The sequence below is a fragment of the Ciconia boyciana genome, chromosome 2 (assembly GCF_034638445.1).
Source record: "Ciconia boyciana chromosome 2, ASM3463844v1, whole genome shotgun sequence".
Classification (NCBI taxonomy): Eukaryota; Metazoa; Chordata; class Aves; order Ciconiiformes; family Ciconiidae; genus Ciconia; species Ciconia boyciana.
This window is the reverse complement of record NC_132935.1, coordinates 18,101,520-18,124,207: the sequence shown is the minus strand read 5'-3', so window position 1 is coordinate 18,124,207 and position 22,688 is coordinate 18,101,520. Positions and strand designations below refer to the sequence as shown.

Below are 22,688 nucleotides of genomic sequence, written 5' to 3'. Positions count from 1 at the left end.
TAAAATGTGCACTGGTCCTGATAAGATGGCAAACAGCCCAAGCATATAATATCACTACTAGTATCTGACTCTTTCAGAGTGCAAAGGAAAACAGAAACACATGAAAATAAAACCAGCAAAAGATAAACTGCACACATTTTTCCAGATTATACAAGGAACCTTTCTTTCACTTTATCTGATTATACAGAGATGAAGGCTAGGACAGACTAAAAGTAGAATGAATACATAAGCAAATAACTGAAGCACTAGCTTGGTGTTCTAATATGGAAAATGCAATATTGTGTTGCTAACACAATAATTTCTTTGTTATGCAAGCAGAGAAGCTGAATCAAGACATGCCTAATTTTTTTTCCCTCCATTACTATGTTTTCAGAATAGTGAGAAACAAAACAACAAAAAATAAAGAGAATAAAATATAAAGAGAACAAAAAATAAAGAGAACAAAATATAGAAGTGACTGTATGAAATACAGATAGGTGCCTGGATGTATAGTATAAAGTACGTCTACAGCACTGTGGTGATCAGAAATGATGTGACAATTTAAGAAGCAAGTTGTGGATAACTGTGAATTAAGATTAAAATTTAAGAGTGGAGTTCAGTGGCTAAGCCAGTTGTTTAGGCAAAATAAATTCTTACAGTGTTGGGTTGTTGTAAATGATCGTAACAGCATTTTTTCTGCTCAGTAACATGATCAGCCATAAGGAAGAGTGACAGCAAGCAAGCCTAGCTTAGAAAATGGCCCTATATAGTTTGAAAATAATTTTTTTCCCAAACAATTTTAGAACCTTTATTCAGGCTACTCGCAAGTGTCTCAGTAGGAGACATGCAGGCCGTGCTTCATCCCTGAAATACATTAATAGTTGTAATGAAAGCACTTGACTTGTGTCATTCATAAAATTATCAAGTTCCATTTCAGGCCATATTTCATGCTACTATAAAATTGTTATAGAAAATCAATCTTTCAACACTAGAAATAGTCTCATAATTTCTAGCCTAAATTTATTCATGGTCCATTTTTACCCATTTGTTCTCCTGCTAAACTGTCTTTTCCCTCTTGGGGACTCACTTTGGAAGGCTGGCAAAGCACATTAGTATCTCTGACTTTGGATCAGTTAAATAAGACAGGTTTTCTTAATCTACTTCTGTAAGATACATTTTCCATCTCTATGACCACTTCTTTACCAATTGCAAGTACTTACCTGTCTTTCTTGTCACAGCAGCTGTGCTACACAAACATTGCTAGGACACTTCACATTAGATTGTAGCAGCAGCTAATAAGGAAGAAAGGTGACATTTTTGTTCATAGATTTTTTTTTTTTTTTCATTTTTTTCACATCCTCTGTTCTATTTTTAACATATTTATATTTTACTGCGGAAGTCAGTCTGTATAATCTCTTCCTGCAGAGGTCAGCCTGTATAGCTAGCTAACACTTGTTCACAGAAAAGCCTCTTACCTCTTAAATTTTGCTTTTTATACCATGAAATAAAACTCAACAACCACTAATTATGTTCTCTGTCATCTGAGGTCTTTGAATAAGGTTTACTACCTATTTAAAACTAATTTATTTTGATGTAACACAAGTCAGTCTCAGAGTTATGAAAGGTATAGCAATAACGTGAAGTTATCAAGAAAACTGGATGTGAGAAGAAGGGGGACACCATATCCAAGAAGGACAGAAAACAAAAAACTATCAAGAGAATGTATTTGTTATTTTAGTAAGGCAAGAGAAAATAATACACATATATATAAATTCATGTATCCATGTATTTCTACATATAGTGTTCACCAGCAATGCAGTAAAAAAACCCCATATCATTGTCCCTTTTTAGCCTGACTGAAGATGGTGATAGCTGGGAAATTAATAACATTTTCCACATTTTCAAATTATATCACCTACCAGTTTGATATATAAAGATTTTTCAAGAGACTAGCCATAGTTCACCAACCACAACTCAGAAACTAGCATACAATTATGTATCTCAATTTTCTCAAAAAAGAGAAAATACACATAAGAAGAACAGAAGCCTTCAGAAAAAAATGACTTTTTTCAGTCAGGTCAGCTTGCTGCAAATACAAATAATTCAAAATTATTTGTTTTCAAAGGTGATGGGAAGAGAAAACATGCATTTATAATTGATGAGTAATAATGATCAATTTTACAAATGGCTTCAAGCTTCATCAAGAAAGACTAATAACATATGCTAGTTCAGAAAGAACAACAGAGTGAAAAGAAGATAAACCTATTTATACATAGATGTGTTTATGTATATATAAATCTAAATATGAGTATATATGTGCATGTGCTGCACATATATACAGAGACCCCATTACATTCATTTGCTTAATTAACTCTAACTTCCAACTAAAAATCTAATTCTAAGGTGATTTTCATTTACTGTGTAATTTGATAATAAAAGGAAAATATAAATATAGTTAAAAATTATTGAAACAGCAAATTAGAATTTGAATCTTATATACTGTGCTTCATAGATCAAGAAACTTCAGCATCTGTCTTCCCTAATTACAGAAGATGTAATGTGTCTTAAAATGAGATGCAGTAAAGTAGTAACAAGTAAATAACACTATGGACATAAAATTGTTACAATCAGCTTCCGGGAAGAAACCTTGGACTTGCGTTATATTACATAAGAGACTAACCTAAGAGAATCTAGTGTAGCCTAGATTACTCACAACATAAACTGTTGTATTTTTACCTTCTTATTTAAATCTAAACCAGACCAGGGCATGCTATTCATTTCAAATTCTGTCATCTACTACACTGAATATTTGCAACAGGTTTTTTAACAGTTGTATTTTAATAAAAGTATTGGGTTTAGCTTAGAGATGTCTTAACAGAAATGATATAACACCTCTGCCATATTTCCTGGATATGTTCCTCATGGTACTGCACAAGTCATATTTTCTAATTCATTTGGACATCTAGGTGTTTTCAATATAAACATTAAATGTTTTCCATCTTGCTTGAACATTTTTCTTGCTATTTATTAATTTTCTTAAGTAAATTAAGATCAAGTGGAACGACAATATTTATTCTTAATTCAAATAATGAGTAAGAATTATTATGTATTACCATTCAATTTCATGTTATGATGAAGGGAATAAAAAACACTTTACACTCTTAATTAGGTATCTATCTAACTTTTACATTAATTTTCCTGTCATTTTTAATGGGATTAATACAATACTTCATATATTGGGTAAATAGGTTTTCCCATATATATTCAAAGCTTAAAAGCAAAATTCTATTATGGTATTCATACAGAAAAGACATGATAAGACAAAATTTTGCCTTATTTGTTAAGCACTGGGAGGAGATTACAGTCAAGAAATTCAGGGCTGTCCAGATAGATAGGTACCCAGTGAATCATATGTAGATGTTAGGAATGGTGTGAATTAACACAAGTAATATTTTCTAAGCAAAGCTCAAAACCATCTATTTTATGTCTCTTAAGTATGACTATTTTCTGAAGGCTTGTACATATTCTCATTAGAAAAGAATGGTTGTTATTTATTTGTATGTTTGTTTTCCTAGGTAATGTGTCCCATGTTTATGGTATATAGACCAAACCGCATCTTCAGATGAACTAGTTCAAAATAAATAAATGTACACAGTAATATCGATAATTTTTCTCTGGTCTGTGTGCATAAAAAAGCTGTTTACCCATGAACCAAAGAAGGAAAAAAGAATGGCAAAAGTCTAGGCCTTGATCAGTGCCACTTCTTTTGAAAAGAAATAAAAAAGTATTTTGCCAAGACAGCTATCCAGAAATTGGTCATACTTAATAACACTAAAGCTAAAAACTAACAGTATCTTCGTAACAGTCTACAGACTAATTCATTTCTTGAAAAGAGACTGATGGTTTGATAAAGATCATAGGTTTTACTTTTCATTCTTTGAAGAAGCCTTAATTTTATGGTTGTATAACTTACTTTAACATAGTGGAGTTGCTGTCTTGAAAATTGTAAAGCAATTCAAGTACTGTATAAATTCAAGTAGCTTTCACTACAGTGAAAGGATGAGAGGTAATGGATGTAACTGGAAGATGGGAAGTTCTCAGTAGATGTTAAGAATATCTATTGTGTGGTCAAGCAACAATGGCACAGGTTGCTTGGAGAAGTAATGGAATCTCCCCCCTTGGAGATAAAACTCAGTTATGTAGGATTCTGAGAAACCTGATCTCACATCCAGATTGGACCCGCTTTTTGGGGTGTGGGTTTGGACTAGATGACATTCTGAGGCTCCTTTCAGCTATAAGTGTTCTATGATTCTGAAAATATTTTCCTTAAATATTTATCTTTAAAGGGCAGAAATAGATTCTACTATCCTCAAAGGTCAGAGAGCTCTACATTATTTTTTTTCAGAAATGCTTTGCTATACTTCTGTATATATAAAACTGTGTTTGTGTATGTATGTATACACACACACAACCACACACACAGAATACATACGTGCACTGAGGAATAGTGTGCACGCCTTATCTATACAGATACACATAAAAAGCAAAACTAAGGAAATTACCTATGAAATCCTTCATGCGTATCAATTATTCAAATATGAATGAATTACACAGCCTGTCATAATCACCCCCTCAGGCCAGTCTTTAGGGAAAGAAACAGTTTACTTGTTCATTTTCAAACCATCATTCTCAGTATTGTCAAATGTTCCTGTAGATAATGAAGTGTGACTTCCCTGATAAGCTTTTTGTGATGCTTATCTGTGTAACATCCAAACACCTCATGAAAAAATTAGTTTACACTCCTTCAAAGAATAGAATTGCAGTCAACATGATCTACTTTGAGGAAGAACTGGTTCTAAAAAGTATAATTTTTTTCCTTTTCTACACCCTTCTCCTCCTCCAAAACACTTACACTCATGAGCTGTCATGATCTGTCTGCACAATTATCATGGTCTGTCTGCATACCACTGCATGATGTAATTATCAAAAAGAGATGCAATCATAAGAAAGAACAATCAAGAAAGAACTCTGCTCCTCAGAAACTGTCAGAGTAATATATTGAATGAGCAGGAACAGCGACCAATGTGTTTATTAGTGGCACGATTAATACAAATCCATACTCGCTGTTTGTGCAAAGAACAGCCCATTTAGCAAATGCTCTTTTTTCCCTGGGGGTGCAAGGACTCTGGATCCTATTTAAAAACATTCCACCAGAGAAGAAATTCAGCAATGAAATCAAAATGAGTTCAACCATTAATTGATTAAATTTACTAGAATAAATGTACTCAATCCTGCCTTTAGAACATATTTATTCAATGGACAATTGCCATTTAGCAATGTGCTCTGGAAAAAAAAAAAACTCATTTACTTAATGAATTGCATGCTAGTTCAGCATCTTGAGGAAGAAATTTATCACAATATGTAAGTTTATTTCACAGCAGAGCACAGTATTCATAGGGAGTGTGTTAATACTGTTTGTTTTAGATGGTTACCATCTAGTGCCTATCACTGCGAGAAAACACATTTTATGTTTATGGTCTATTCAGCAAAATATAGTGCCCTTGACTGTGAGCTGTGGGAACCCTTCAATTCTTCATTCCAAGAACCTGACTGAGAAGCAGAATCATTTAGGAAACAGTCTGGCTGAGCTACAGAGTGCCATTTTCAGGAAAGTGATTATTCATGCCCCTTTCTACCACCACAAATTTTGAGTATCATCATATACTGACATGTTCAACCTACTGAAATACAGAAACCAAAGGATTTGCTAACTAAATAAGCTGAAAGAAAAGCCCTACCATTTTTTAAAGAAAGAAATACAGTGAAACTGAATATATTTCCATATGGCAAATCACACATGATTCAGTGAGCTTTTTTGTTAGTCTTCATTCAAATTCATCTTTTTCTTTCTAACAGAGTGTCCTGAGACACTAAGAACTAAGAACTGTAGAAAAATATACTATCATGTGCATTATGTAGCTCATAAAAGTTCAGTAGACTTTTTTTGTTAAATACTACTCTATAATTAAGTGGGTAAATTATTCCTGATAACATTTTTATCATCAGAAAAATGTGTACCATGCTCAAAAGAAAAAAATTATTTTGAGAGGAAAACATCTCAAATACACAACTTAATAAAAATTACAATATACTTTCTTAATATTAAATATAATTGACATCACCCTAACTGGGAAAATGGATTAAAATGAACAATTCAGGTAACAAGAGATGACTGAAACTATTAGATAATTTTTCAAGCAGACTTTTAAAATGATATGGTAGAGACTCCAAAATGTACGAAATGCTACTCGATACCATTTTTGTCTGGTTTAACAATCATGCGCTTAATCATCAGGTATAATGTGGCCCTAATCAATTCCTACAGTGATTGAAGGGTGTAAAGTTCTGTCAACAAGCTAGGAACACAGTGATCAACACGAAATGGGAGAAAATCCAGATTTGAGTCAGGTACAAATAAATCGCATCTCATGTTTCGTATGTCACATCTGTGTCCATAGATGGATACCAAAACACAACTATTTGTAGCTTGTAGTAAGTGCTTTACAAGCAGATATACATTAAACTTGCATACCTTGAGCTAACTGGCAATCAGTTAGCTCACGGTAACATATATTCAGATAGACATATCTTCAATAATCTGCTGATTTAAAGAATTATATATTATTCTCTACTTTTCTTACTAAATATCTCATCACACAGAGGTATATAACATTTATTTCCTCTAACTATTATTTTTTCCTAAAAATAGAAGTTTTTTCTCCAACATTTAACTCATTTTGACTAATAATATTTTGGCAAAATTTGTATATTTTAAGGTACTCTGTATTTTATCCATTCATCCTTACCATCACAAGTTGGGAGTGGGTGACTCCACCAGTGATTTTTTTCACATAGCAAAGGCTCCTCATGACTCAGCCTATAACCTGGATCACAACTAAATGAGACAGTGGAACCTATAGAGAAGTCATGTCCATAACGACGTCCATGAACTGGTATGCCAGGATCCAAGCAAGAGTAAGTATTAACAGTTACACCTAGATTAAACAAACAAACAAAAAGAGTTAAATAAACAACCTATAGGTTTTTTTTTTTAATTAAGTTAAGTAATTCTTTGTGCTGGAGTGGGGCTGAAGGCTTCATTATCACACATTTTCAGTGAATTATCCTTGCACTATGTTTCTCTGTGTTACCATTATAAGATGTTATGGATAATGAATTGCATCCTGCCACTGTTGCAGAGAAAAACATCACATAATTTACAGGATATTTAGTTTGATCCTATCTCGGTAACATTAAGTGATTTTGTCCCTGATGCTGATGTTGAAAAGCTTTGATGACCATTCAAAATTCTGATTTCCAGCCTTTATTTTTTCCTGATCAAACTTTATTATCCTACGTAAAGTGCTTTTTATTTTGTTTGATATTTACCCTTGAAATATTTACATAGATCAATTATTTACAGAAATAATTCTCATACCTAATGTTATTCGATATGTGAGATATTGAGAAAATAAAGAATACCAGAAAAAGGAGTAAAGAGAAGTTGACTTGATAAAGAGAATTTTAATGTGTGCTAAAAAATTAAACCTTTTAGATTATTTCCCAGTGAGAAGTTTAACTTCACTATAAAAGAATCAGGGAAAAACAAAGAAAGAAACAAAAAACTGTAGGAATATTACTGAAGTTACCAAATTAGAAGAATTATTCAGTGTAACATTTTTTATGGGTGTTATTCCTTTTATTCCTACACAAAAGCCATAAAACATCCTTCCTTACAAAGAAATTCAGTGTGGAAAGAAATAATTAGCATAGAAAATAAGAACATATAAAAGACTTCAGCTTTCAATAGGATATTTGAAGAGAGAAATGCTGAATAGAGGACCATTAATCATTATTATTACCTAAAAAAGGGAAATCAGAATTGGGTTGTACTGGATAATGTAAGACAATGAACCAGGAAGAATTAAAGAAAAATAAAATTAATACTAGATGTCTGTATATAAACAGAGGATGTTAAGCAGAAAAAAACCTACTAAAAATTGTTTCTTTTGTGTAAAAAAGGTAAAGATATATTTTCAGTGTTCTCTGATAGTATAAATTTAACTTTCATTCTTCACTAGTGTAAAGAGAACTGTGGGGTGGGGATCAATTTTATAAAAAAGGGATTTTATAATGAAATTGAAGAATTCATTTATAATGAAATTTCAGATTTCCTTTCCAACTTTACTTAATTGAAACAGTTTGATATAAGGATATTTGTAATAAGTGCAGCTTTCCTCTTTTTGCTGTTCGCATTCCCAAAGTGTAATTTCTACCATTTAACATTATTCATTCAGCCAAGCATTTTAAGAATTTAGTGGTCTCTGCTGGCAAAATTCATCTAGTTTTCCTGATGTGTAAGGATAGGAATCCTTCAAACTTCAGAATGGATGAGAACTTAACAAAATCATCACTCCTTCACAATGCAGAAGAATATACAAATGGAAGTATGTGGGTGAAGGCTAGGACAGTAAAGAATTTTGGAATAATAATAGATCTTTTGAGATAAACAGCCAGAACCTGACATTCACTGGAGTTCAAACCAGCCCAAATTTTATCTGGCAAAGTCACCTCCACATATATTGTATTTAATATCCTTATCATTAGTGGTCAGGAATAGTGAAAATGGGCAAAAATAATGTAAAAAATTAAGAACATCTGAAAATTCCTTGGTGCTATTTCCAACAAGTAGGAGTATGAAACAGAAATGGATAGATAACAATGTGCTCATGAACTTTACTAAGCAAATTGAGACAGTGATTACAGAAAAAATAGTATTTCACATGAAAATACGACTTATTACAACAAAACTGTATTTAGAAACACAAAAAGTAAATGACACGATAATATATCAACTTATATGTATTTTAAGAATTCATAAATTATTAAATCTTATGGACACTTTCTGCAGTGTAGTTCATACGACTATAATAAGGGAAAAAGAATACTTCTATATGTCAGAACAAATCACATAGGCAGGTTTTTAGATCCCTAAAAATCCATAATCAAACAATTCCATAGCTTGATTTTCAGCTCATTAGTGTAAACTGCATTTCCCATTACCTTCAGTTAGAGCTGCAGGTACATCAACCAGTACAGTAACTCAGGTATTTGCTTAGATTTTCATAATCTTCCTGATCTCGTGCAGTTTTAGAAACATAGAATCATGGAATCATAGAATCGTTTAGGTTGGAAAAGACCTTTAAGATCATCAAGTCCAACCATTAACCTGGCACTATCAAGTCTACCACTATACCATGCCCCTAAGCAACACATCTACACGTCTTTTAAATACCTCCAGGGATGGTGACTCAACCACTTCCCTGGGCAGCCTGTTCCAAGGCTTGACAACCCTTTCAGTGAAGTAAAATTTCCTAATATCCAGTCTAAACCTCCCCTGCTGCAACTTGAGGCCATTTCCTCTTCTCCTGTTGCTTGTTACTTGGGAGAAGAGACCCACCTGGCTACAACCTCTTTTCAGGTAATTGTAGAGAGCAATAAGGTCTCCCCTCAGCCTCCTTTACTCCAGGCTAAACAACTCCACTTCCCTCAGCTGCTCCTCACAGGACTTGTGCTCTAGACCCTTCACCAGCTTCATTGCCCTTCTCTGGACACGCTCCAGCACCTCAATGTCTCTCTTGTAGTGAGGGGCCCAAAACTGAACACAGTATTCGAGGTGTGGCCTCACCAGTGCCAAGTACAGGGGGACAATCACTTCCCTAGTCCTCCTGGCCACACTATTTCTGATACTAGCCAGAATGCTATTGGCCTTCTTGACCACCTGGGCGCACTGCTGGTTCATATTCAGCTGGCTGTTGACCGACACCCCCAGGTCCTTTTCTGCCAGAGAGCTTTCCAGCCACTCTTCCCCAAGCCTGTAGTGCTGTGTTTTACACACACAAAAAAACATTGTATAAAAGATAAGAATAACAAGACATAAAAACAACATCTAGAAGAAAGGCATTTGCTTTCCATTCCCATCTTCTGATTCTTAAAGCATGGAGCAGTAGAGCAATAACATTAAATTGTAAGTGAAATTACTAGTCATCCCTTTTGCAGTTTATCATCACTAAATCTTTCTCAGTTTGAGACATAACAGGAGTTTACCAAAGATGACACCTGTGCACCTTTATATATTTATGACTAGGATAAGCACTGATGGGGAAATCAAATAATACAATTCAGAATTACTTACTTTCGTAGTGAATCTTGAATCCATTGTTAGAACGACTGTTGTCAGTTGTAAAGAGAAGATAAATGAAATTGCTACTGCTAAACAGGAATTGTGGGACCTGTGTACCATTGTAAGATCCCAAAAGCGGAGATAATAAATTTGGTCCATCATGAACTTCCAAAACATCATAATTGAGTTCTGTCTGAAATCTGGAATTAAGGAAACACACAGAGGCACAAATATAAGAAGCAGTTAAAACAAATTCAATAAACCCATACAAAGTAAGCCATATTTTAAAACTATGGTCCTTTCCTGTTCATATTCTTTTAATTATTTCTCCACATATCTATTTAACAATATCAATATAATAGTTTTAATTATGCTATATAATTAATACAATAATCAAATTTCAGGTTAGTCCCTTAGTAAGGTAAGAAATAAGTGTGAAGTCCTTGAGCTGGTTTGTGTTGCAGGAAATAAAAGCCAGAAACACATCGTTTGTTAGCAAAGATTAACATTACACGCATATACTAATTTATAGCACAAAATTATTTTTCTTTTTGGAAAAATTAAGTAAATTATATGGAGGATATGTTGATGAATTCTTTTATTATAGCCATTCCATTTTGCACAAATATCATCAAGGTACTTTATATTATCAAAGAATCATACTCTGAACATCTACCCTTAAAATCATCTATAAGCAGGGACAGAATTACTTAAGTCTGCTCTGACACTCCAGTGGCTTTGTGCCAGCTGCAGCTCAGTCCAAAGTAGTGGCAGAAGTTATGGCAAAAAAAAAATTAAAATCCTATTTAGAAAGCACTATAAAGCAAAACGCCTGTTTAGAGACAGCATGTGTGCCATCTCTGTTAAGGAAAAGCTGTGTGTGACAGTGCTGCTAGATATTTCCTTGTCTTGTTTTAGATGGTATCAGCAATCTTAAACACCTGTTTGGTATTTTGACAGTGGTTTCTCTCTTTCTTGCATGACAGACCTTACATCAATCATACTGCTTTAATGGACTCTCTGGTGGATTATTGAAAAACACTTTCAGAATTAAAAAGAAACAATTAACAGCAGGATCCTACAAGGACCCTTCAGATATTCCTAATTCTCTCTCTGATTCACTTAGATGCCTAATTCGGCTTTGTGAAATCCATTCAAGGAACTGCATGACTAATGCCAATGTACTGAAGAACTCTGTATGTCAGTATTTATGACCCACAAGTCTGAGCTTAAAGATCTAAAGGAGTCTGGTGAAAGATGAGAAGCCACATTAAACCTCAAAAACATGTGGTTTCTTTCATCCGTGTCCCACTCCTATGAAATAACATAGAAAAGAGCACAGAAATAAAGCAATAAGGAAATGAAGCAGGATAAGCCTAGAACCAGGAGAACTGAAAATTTCTTTTTTTTGCTAGTTCCCACATGAACTCACAATATGTTGCTAGAAAGCTACTAGGCAATAACTTGCTTTACTTGTTTTTCCCACTAATCCATACAAAACAGAAGCAATCTTGGAAACAGATCATTTAGTCTTGCTCTGCTTTCTTAGTTTCTTTATCAAAAGCATGCTTAAGACAGAAAGTGTAAAAAGCCATTGATCTCATAAATGCAAAGCAACTATCAGGCCAGTCAGGACATGATGAAATTAAATTGTGTCTCCAAAGACATAAGAGAAATCCTCTCATAAGTACTTGTTGCTCAAAGAGTACATGCAACACCATAAACAGCAGAAAAATATGCAGACAAAAAAAATAAGTAAGCACCCAAAAAAAAAAGTGAGGACAGTTTTTTAGTGAGATGCAAATGCCTTTGCTTGGTCGTTTGGCTCAGAAAAGTGATCGATTTAAATTTAATTTATAAGGGTGATGCTTATGTAATTTTGTCTTTGAATACCTTTCCTCTTGACAATCAACTTATCTGATATATTTACATATCACCTTGTTATTCCCTGGTGTGATAAAACAGTAGGATTTTACAGGAAATTGAATAAAAAATACTTTGTACTCATGTAAGACCACTCCGATGTTCTTTCCTACTTAACCAGTCACTATTCTTAAATTAACCTGGATGGCTTCATTACTATGTGATGTCTATTCTTATGGAGGACTCACAAAAATTCATTCAAGTAGACAGAAGTGAAACAAACTGTAACACAAGAGCTGACGCACACTTTTTTATCTTATTTGAACAGATAAAGCTGCTTTAATATTTACAACATGCATCTTTGTTTCTAAAAGACACCCTATCAACTCAATGCAGTGTCAGGATATGAGTAGAATATCCTGCTGCACAGTGTATACTCATTAGTCAAATATGACTAGTACTCCAATCAGTAGTTTGCTGATGAACATCCCTAGTATTTAAATACTCATAATTAGGCTTCATGATAAACACTTCATTACAATGAAGAATGGCACTCACATTTCTCACTTCTATCATTTCAATTCAGCCTAAAAAGCTCCTGATTTATAACAAAAATCCAACAGATTATCTATCGTAGTTATGCCTGTACAACAGGAGTAAACTCTTTATGGTACACATGCACAATCATAAAATAAAATACGAAAAAGTTATTATGAAACCTCTGAAAGCACTAAATTAATAGTTATTATTATTTGCTTTGTCTGTACATCTCTTCCTTTTCTCCTCTGTCTCTGGCTCCATGGCTCAGGAACACTTTAGCATACAGTCATAGAATGCAGTACCTCAAACATATGCAATGTCATAAGAGAGAAGCCTTAGAAAGATAGGAAGATGGGAGATTAAAAGGAAATAAACTACTGTGCAAGTGATAAACTGATGCAATGTTAAGGTGTCACTCTGCAGGAAATGTGTATTAGTAAGAACTGTTCCATTCCTCTTAGAAAATCCAAAAAGAAATGATGTAAATAATCTAGACATGTCCTATAAATGTTTTACGCTGACTGAGAAACTAAAAAAAAAATTAAAAAAAATTCTTTCCAATAACTACACATATTGCAGAAGTCTTAGTATTTGCACCAAGAAAGGCTAGAAAAAGTATTTCTCTTTGTTTTTCAGGACAAAGGTGAAATGTAAAGAACTGCGCAAAATATGAATTTTTTTTTTTAATCAAATGGGAAAGCCATTTGTCTATATTTTTAAATGTGTATATTTCAACAAAATTAACCTTCTGTCTTAAGAAAGTACAACTGAAGATTTGCAAGCAGAAGGAGCACAACAAGGACAGTCAGACTAGAATGAGTCTTTAAAAATAAGCTAATGTATGAATGTCTCCAAATGTAAATTTAAATTACGTGAAAAATAATAAACTCTAAGTAAAAAAACTAACATTAGTAGTTTACAAAATGTTTTCTTTCAGTACACTATGAAGATTTATTTCATTATTTGGTTTATGTAATAACTTTTTATTTACATCCACACATGTAATTATATATCTAAGTGCATTTGTGTGAACATATATAGATGTATTTTTACATGTATTCCTGCAAAAAAACACATAAGCATACACACACCTAAATGTAAGTAAGGCCTCTCTGGATTCACCTTGCTGCATCTGAGCAATATGCATATCAGTCCAATTTATGGCTAGCGACAAGAGTGTCAAGAATGAGCAGCAATGGAAAAAGAAGTGTCATAATGTCATAATGAGATTAGGTTATAAAGAGGATAGGAGCTCTCTCTGTGATCTGAAGAGACCATATCTTGTTCTTATTGCTCTTACCTACAAGAGTAATAGAGGTTGTGCAGTTTTATGACAAGGTGTTAATGCATTACAAAAAAAAAAGCGTATACAAGAGACTGTCAGATTTAGTGAAATTCAGGTGCAAAGGAAGAAAATCCAGCTGACATAGAATTTTGCAAATAAAAAGGCAAATGCTTTTCACTTTGAAATGACTATCCACATCAAATGTTTAGTTGAAAATGAAATGCTGAATTAAAAATAAATTATTTGAAATTATATTTTTCTTTTCAAAAACTTGAGTTAATGAAAGTTCCAAAATTTTTATGTTTTATTTTGATTTACAAGACAATAAAGAAAACTAATAATTATTTTAATTTTGAATTAATATGAGTTTGATTAATTTCTGCAAGATGGAGTTATTAACTTTTCTTTTGTATTTTAATTAGCAAAAATTTGTTAAAGCTTCATTTTAAGATTATATATAGCACTAGTGATTCTGGAAAACTAGCTTTCATTTGATGCTAAGGATGGGAAATACCTTTGAAGTGTCCATATTACCTGTCCTCTGATTGTATATAATGCCATGTGAACACTTTATTATAGTGTAAACTATAGTATTAGAAAAAAGTTTTAAACAATCTTATCACAATGAGAAATTTTGCTAAGAGAAGATGGTAATTTTCATACCCTGCTAAAAACAACTTTTGAACTGTATTAAAATGAAGCGATATCTTCTAAGTTGAGTGTGACCAGGAGTAGTCAAAATATACTGCAAAAATAGCAATTCAAAAGTACTTGCATGATATTTGTGCGCCATAACTTTGATCACCAAAGGCCCTTTTTTCCCAGATCATCATCTAACTTTTTTAATACTTACAATTAAGAAGAATTTAAAACACCCTTGAATATGTGTAGAACACGTAGCATTTTTTAAATTACTTTTTCTGTTTTGCTTTCTCATAAAGAGCTTAAATTAAATGCCCATGTCTTGCTACCATGAAAAATTTAAGGTCCTCAGCACATTTCAATCCTTGGAATCAGGAAGGGACCTAAGTACCAGGCAGTAATGTAGGAAAAGTGGAATGCTGAAGTAATTTGGGGAAACTGGAATTCCATCCTGAGAGCACACAGTCCTTTCACAAAAACAGATCAGCTGACTTGATAATTAAATATTAATGGTGGATAAAAATATGAATGCATTTAATTCAGTTTTCACAGCTGATTCAGATTTTCAGAGTTTAAGATTTCACAGGTTTGAGAGATAAAATTGCTTCATAAGTATAATTCATCATACAGCAACATGGTTACGAGCAAATGAAACATGCTAATCTTTAAAAACAGACAAAATTTTTAACTGGGCCAGACAGGCTTAAATATATGCAAGAGGGTAGGAATTTCAAAAGCTTTTCAGTGCATCGAAGTAGAAATTACACTAAAGATAAAATTTATGCTCTGAAGGCACTAAGATGTTTTGGAAAATCCTACCTGATATTACAATTGCTCGATTTTAGACATAGTGCAAATTAAGGTTATGACAGAGCTAAAACCCTCCTGCTTCTGGGTAAAAACTGGACAATATTAAATAAGAAAAATATTAGCCAAGACCTTTCAAATGTAATTTTGATAGAGTGTCCTGGTTCAGCTTCTATCACCCACTCACAATTCAAGGAATCTTTATAATATCCTGGCCAGCCTGGAGAGAGGATTACTCCACTGGGAGATGAAAAATGCCCACCACATGGAGCTAAAAATGAAACAAAGAGAAAGGTACAATAATACAGACTTATTATATGTAATTCACAATTATCACTTTCAATATAGGACATCTATACTGAACAAATTAAAAAAAACCGTTTGCAGGAAGATGCAACAAGGCTTCGAAGCTGACAGATTCTGTGGGGTTCAGAATTAGATGGAGACAATTGAATTAAAACATCAAAAAGATAAAATAAACTGTTCAGTAAGTTCTGACAAAGCTTTTTAAACTGTATTCTTACAGGTACAATCTATTTTCCTGTAATAAAGTACATACAACAAAACAGTGTTTAAAAAGTGTCATTATTTCTGCTTTTAATCGTGAGCAGAGAGATTTGAAAAATTTGCAGAAGTTTCAGTTGAGTATCAAGCTAGAAGCTGGTGAATTGTTATTTTAGCTTTGACATAAAGCCACTGTCATATCACATACATTTTGCTTGTCATGTTGGCAGTTCAAATTCCTCATTCATGAAAAAGACATACTTATCATTCTTACAAGATCAGTTGATATTTTTGAAGCATTTGGCAAATGTATCTTAAATACTGTAATATATACATCTGCAAGCAGAATTACTAGAAATAACATGTCGATTTTCTTTCAGAGATAGTAAGTAAATATAAATTAGGAAAACTGTATTAAAACATAATTGAAACCAAAGTTGTTGGCAATCATATTTAAAGTTTTTCAATGATACATTCATTACAGGAATAATCATATATCAGTGAATAATCATACATCAGTGAATTAATTAATTCACTGATACATTAATTACAGGAATAATCTCCGCAGCTGTAGGTATTACAAAAATGAAGAGCATTTCTTTGATAACAATTTTTCTTAAATAGTTGAAGAGAATCTGGTATACAATGAGGGAAGTTTCCATTAGGTGATCACTGTCAAGACAGTCATAGGGCAAAAGAGAGGTTATCAGAAGTAATAATAATTTTTGCCTGATGCTGATTTTGGCTATGGAGAGTGCTAGTGTATCCCAAAGATAGTATAATCTCACAGGTGGGAACAGTTACGAACCATAAGACCAATACTGCTGAAGGACAGATCTTTTAGGTTTAAGTCTTGCAAAGCTCTGTGCAGGCTTTTAATTTCACCCATTAATGCAAACATGTGTGTGTAAAGTCAAGTGCATGTGTCATCAGACTTTTGTGAGATCATCTTGGCCTCAGTGGTATGGGTGGGTGAGGAAAAGACCGTGGGACTGCTTGGCATGTTTTTGTTTATTTATTTTCAGTAGGAGATTGATATTCCCTAAATAGAGAAATTAATTTACAGAATTATCTTGAATTCTAGACATCTAAGACATGCAACATTTTAAAAATATTTAACAACATTTAAAATCATAATGTTTTTCTACCAATTTAAACTATCTAGGACATCTTATGAATTTAATGCATATTCAGTGTGGTAAATTGACTATATATTGTTCAGCACAAGTGTAAACATCCGAAAAAGACCATATCTATGTATCTTTCTATATGTGTATTATGCATATATATGAATATACTAAACATACCTATATAGACAAATTTACAAAACAAAAGTCTTAATAATCCACAGGAGAGAAGACAGAAAAGCAACTGATCTCTGAATATATTTTCCTCTAGAACAATAAGATATATTTTCCATTACCTACAATGTTACCTATCAAATAACTAATTTCAATTACTTATTCCTGGGAGAAAATAATTTGCAAAATACTTGACTCTAAAGTAAACTTTTTCACTCACTGAAGTGCTTGCAAATTGCTGTCCTTTAGTGAATCCAGCTACTTCAGTAAAAAACTGTTGCAAGTAGAGACATTTAGTAACTTATTTTTTAAAATTTTTATTATTATTTTTATTATTTTAACTAAAATGGATTACCTAGAATCTTAAGTATAGAAGAGGGAGTTAGGAGTAATGCTATAAAAAAAACTTTTTCACAGTTGCTCTGACTTGTGTAAGTCAGCATTACTTGAGACCTTATGAAGAGACTTAATCAAGCTTTCTTTGATGAAAATACAAGGTGATAAGGACCTGATAAGGTGTTAAGCTCTATCATAAAGAAAAAGAAAGTTAAGAAAAATATAATAGCATAAGAGTTGATTTTCAGTAGACTACACAACAGCATAAACATTTAAAGATTTATTTAGCGTACCCAGTTATAATTTAGAACCTGGGAAATGTAAGCTGTTTGTTATTTATTTTCTGCAACAAATACGTTTTCCACGATAGTCAACAAAGCAGCATTTAAAAGGGGAAAGCATTACACAAGTATACTCTTAAACTGATGACCACAGTCTCAAAGGATGATCAGTCTACAATTTCCTTATTTTCAGGAATTGCTGACTGTTTTGTGGAAAATGAAGTCTGCAGAATATATTAGCTATTTAATTCAAACTTCACATTAAAACTCATTTTTCTGTCACAAAATGTTTTGATCAAACCTAATCATATGTCCTCTGTGTGAGGCAAAGAAGAAAACAAGCAACATACATTTCAGTGCCTTACACAAGCAGGTAGAAGCAAAATCCATTGCTTCCCCAAAATGTCAGCCATGAAGAAGTAGGTAGCACCTTTTGTGGACAGTGCTAAATCATAAAGAGCAGACAGTAAAATTGAACCATTTACATCACTCTCTTTTCCATTACCATCTGTTGTGTGGTGCAGATGTGCACTGATGCAACCTGGATGAGAACAAAGATTTATTTGTCAAAGAGTTCTCAACACAGTATCTAACACTGGATATCCCTTATGCTAGACAAAGTCCTAATAAAACTATCCATTTTTTCTGTGTTATATAAATAAGTATTGAATTAACTGGATAAGTGGATTCTCCAGGTTCAGCTTAAGAAGGTTATCAAGCAATAGTCTTATATCTCCTCATTGATGAGGAGATGGTTTTCAGGGGACTTAAAACAATTATTTACTGTTTTATAGCTATATTTCCACCAAATGTTCTGGCCATACCAATTCCACTCCTGGAGTGAGGGCACTGTATTCTGGAGAGCAGAACTTTTTAACGCTACAGAGATGTAAAAGGTATCAATGAGCAGATTTTAAGCTGCAAACTGCAGTAGAAAGTGTTAGGACTGAGTGCCTTGGGGTTGAATGAAGACATACCAGGATTAAACTAAGGATCTTTGTCACCTTAATCTTCTCTTGCACATGATGTGGATATGTGCCAAGAGTGGGCTTTGTTCATCTGTACAAATAATTAGAGAAGAACATGAACTTCTACGTATATCTATATATGTGTGTGTGTATATATATAAACTTTATTATACATAATAATCAAGTAGGCAACATGGTAACTTACAGACACTAGGAAAATACAATTTCTCCAGTTAGAAGTATGCTTAAATACTTTGTTGGTTCTGATGAATATTGATGTAAATACGTTAGCTTATAGAACTAGAAATGCATGATAGAGTTATTGTTATCATGAGCTTCTTTGCTTAATTGCTAATTATTGATTTGATCAAGCCCAAATTAGACTTGGTGAGGTTCTTGCGATCTGAACCCTCAGGGGCTAAACATGTTTTCTAAAGGAAAATTTTACACGGTTGTTTTTTTCTTTTTTGGTTTTTGAAGATATTTGTTTGGTTTTAGGTTTATTACACTTTTCTAAACATATTCACCAAATGACCCTGGATTTCACAAAGCCTCAAGTTCATACACAGCTGACATAATCAAGCCGGAAATTTTCTCCTGAATTTCATTTTGTAAAGTGAAGGATGAGCTTTCTTTGTTTCCTTGCCAGGATCACTAAACACACATACATATTTATTTACATCATAGGCATCTATATGTACACAAAGATTTTTATTTTTGCTTAAGGTTTTCTTTTATTGTTGAATAAAGCATCTTAGTTAGTAAAGCACTGAAAGTGAGTTATACACTATGTGTATGGATTTTTTAACTATCTGAATGCAACAATTACTTGTCATTTATTTCTAAACATAAGTAAAAATCTTTTGGCCTGTTACTAAAACACTTCAATATTCAGTTCCAAAGCAAATGAGATCTGTCAGGAGACCTTCTGAAGATGATGAGAGATGAATAGATTGAAAGCAGTCCTGCAGAGAAGGACTTGGGGATATTGGTGGATGAAAAATTGGACCAGCAATGTGTGCTTGCAGCCCAGAAAGCCAATCGTATCCTGGGCTGTGCAAAAAGAAGCATGGCCAGCAGGTCAAGGGAGGTGATTTTTCCCTTCTGCTCTGCTATTGTAAGAGCCCACCTGGAGTACTGCATCCAGCTGTGAGGTCCCCAGCACAAGAAAGACATGGACCTGTTAGAGCAGGTTAGGAGGACCACAAAAATGATCAGAGGGATGGAACACCTCTCCTATGAAGAAAGGCTGAGAGTTGCGGATGTTCAACCTGGAGAAAAGCAAGCTCCAGGGAGACCTTATTATGGCCTTTAGATATTTAACGAGGGCTTACAAGAAAGACAGAGAGACACTTTTTTATCAAGGCCCATAGCAATAGGACAAGGGATAACAGTTTTAAACTGAAAGAGCGTAGACTTACATTGGATATAAGGAGGACATTTTTTACAATGAGAGTGGTGAGACACTGGAATAGGTGGCCAGGAGAAGTTGTGGATGCCCCATCATTGGAAGTGTTCAAAGTCAGGTTGGACAGGGCTTTGAGGAACTTGATTTAGTGGAAGATGTCCCTGGCCATGGCAGGGGCGTTGGACTAGGTGATTTTTAAAGGTCCCTTCCAACCCAAACCATTTCATGATTCTGTGAGGACGTAACATTACTGCTGCAAAGATGGAGTCATGTAAATTACTACTGCATGTAGATTAAATACAGACTTGATCCAGTTGGCAGTGAAGACAAGGGCTAGCCTTAAACTGATTTCATAGTGAATTTGTCATTTTGGGACTTTGTTTACTGGGGAAAAAAAAAAAGGAAAAAGGACAGGAAGTTAATTCTGTTCCAGTAGTAATTTATTTAAACAAGCACATGATCTGAACCATGACCAGACAGCTTTCGAACATCTTCAGCGCTTGGTCACCCTCATAGTAAAAAAGCATTTTCTGATGTTCATATGGAACCTCCTGTGGTTCAGTTTGTTCCCATTGCCTCTGGTCCTGTCACTGGATACCACTGAAAAGAGCCTGGCTCTGGCTCCATCCTCTTTGCACCCACCCTTCAGGTATTAATATACATTCATAAGACCCCTCCCCCCCCCACCCCCCCGAGCCTTCTCTTCTCCAAGCTAAACAGTCCCAGATCTCTCAGCTTCTCCTCATAGGAGAGATGCTCTAATCCCTCAATCATTTTTGCAGCCTTTGTTGGACACTCCTGTATGTCCATGGCTCTCTTGTACTGAGGATCCCAGAACTGGATAGAAACTCCAGGTGTGACCTCACCAGAACTCAGGGTAGAGGGGAAAGATGACCTCCCTCAACCTGCTGGCAATACTTTGCCTTATGCATCCCAGAACACCATCAGCTTTCTTTGCTGCAAGTGCACATTTAACTTGGTGTCCACCAGGACCCCCAGGGCCTTTTCTGCAAAGCTTCTTTCCAGCTGGGTGGCCCTTAGCATATCCTGGTGCATGGGGTTATTCCTCCCTAGGTTCAGGACTTCGCAGTTCTCTTTGTTAAACTTCATGAGGTTCCTATTAGCCTGTTTCTCCAGCCTGTTGAGGTCCCTCTGGACGGCAGCACAACCCTCTGGCATATCAGCCACTCCTCCTGGTCTGGTGTTGTGGCAAACTTGCTGAGCATACACTCTGCCCCATCACCAATATAACTGTGTATTTAATTATCAGAAAACACTCAATTTTTTTGATTACTAGTAACATGTAAGTATCCATTTAGACAGACAGCAGAAGCATCTTACTTTGCAGGAAGAGAAAGCTGCACCATAAAGTTTCATAACACCACTGTTCCAGTGGACATTATGCATACAAGGTTACACAATGAAAATAGATGAGCTACGTTGTATATTACAAAGAAGTTGGAAAGCTATTACTGTACTGTTGACAGGTACATGTCTCTACTAAAAATATTGTGAAATATACAGCATTTTCCCCCAAAGACATGGCTATTTCTTAAATGTCTGTATTTTTTTCACCTAATACAGTCTGCAAAGCATTTCAGTTGCTCGTTTTGACAAAGCAGCACAGTATATACCATTGTCTATATTATTCTGGACCTCTCCATTACAAAAATAGATTAATTTTGCTCTCTTTGACACACCTTCAAATTGAAGATCATGAATTATCATACATTTGTCTGATCTTCATTTTTCTCAGGAGATTACCAAGCTCCTATGTTAAAATGATGAACTGTTGTAAAGAGGTATTTTATATTTTTAAGGACATAATAGCCCATCTTTCTCCTACTGTGTGGGAAAAAAAGGATTTCTAAAAGCTATATAAAGTTCAGAATTCAGTATGTTGCAAACATTACTAAATATGCAGATTTAATCTTTTTTTTTCCCTACTGATAGTTTTAAAATAGTGTTTTTCACCTTTTACCTTAAAGTCCCTTTGCCATACTTCCTTCAGCAAACAGTACCAGTCAAACAATAAGGTATTTAAACTCATATTCACCTCAGCAACCAGAAGGTTAAGTCTACAGCATTTGTTTTCTCTACATTTTATTGTATATAACCACTTATACATATTTATAATACATATGGAGCCTATAAACTACAAAATATATCAACAAGAACAGGAATACCAGATGGCCTTATTCTGAACCAGTATACTACCATAGTTAGAATGCAGTATTGCTAAACTTGTACAAAGCTCTATTTTCTCACAAAATTTACATGAAACTGTTAAAGATTATCTTTGGAACACAAAAAAGTAACTCTCTTACAAAAATACTGCTATGAATATTACATTAAAAATAATGTCCATTATAAGATTGCCTAAATTTGGAGTAATTTGTCTTTGTATTTGGTATCTGACAATAATAGAGTGTTTTGCTGTTGGGTTGGGTTTTTTAAAGAAAATCTTTCTTGCCCTTTCCCTGATTATGGCTCTTCCTTCAGTGCAAGATTCAATAGAATTTTTTATTTGA

At 34.0% G+C, this 22,688-nt stretch overlaps 1 protein-coding gene across 3 annotated transcripts in view; it reads right to left on the bottom strand.

The window, feature by feature from the left end:
• The window catches only part of CSMD3 (CUB and Sushi multiple domains 3), a 782,968-nt gene that overhangs the window by 328,445 nt on the left and 431,835 nt on the right, over positions 1 to 22,688 (bottom strand). For all 3 annotated transcript variants that reach the window (XM_072852006.1, XM_072852007.1, XM_072852008.1), the window contains 3 exons: positions 15,492 to 15,630; positions 10,235 to 10,422; positions 6,846 to 7,034 (listed from right to left, as the gene is read on the bottom strand). In XM_072852006.1, the coding sequence (XP_072708107.1) occupies positions 6,846 to 7,034; positions 10,235 to 10,422; positions 15,492 to 15,630 (516 nt within the window). The remainder of the gene's footprint in view (positions 1 to 6,845; positions 7,035 to 10,234; positions 10,423 to 15,491; positions 15,631 to 22,688) is intronic.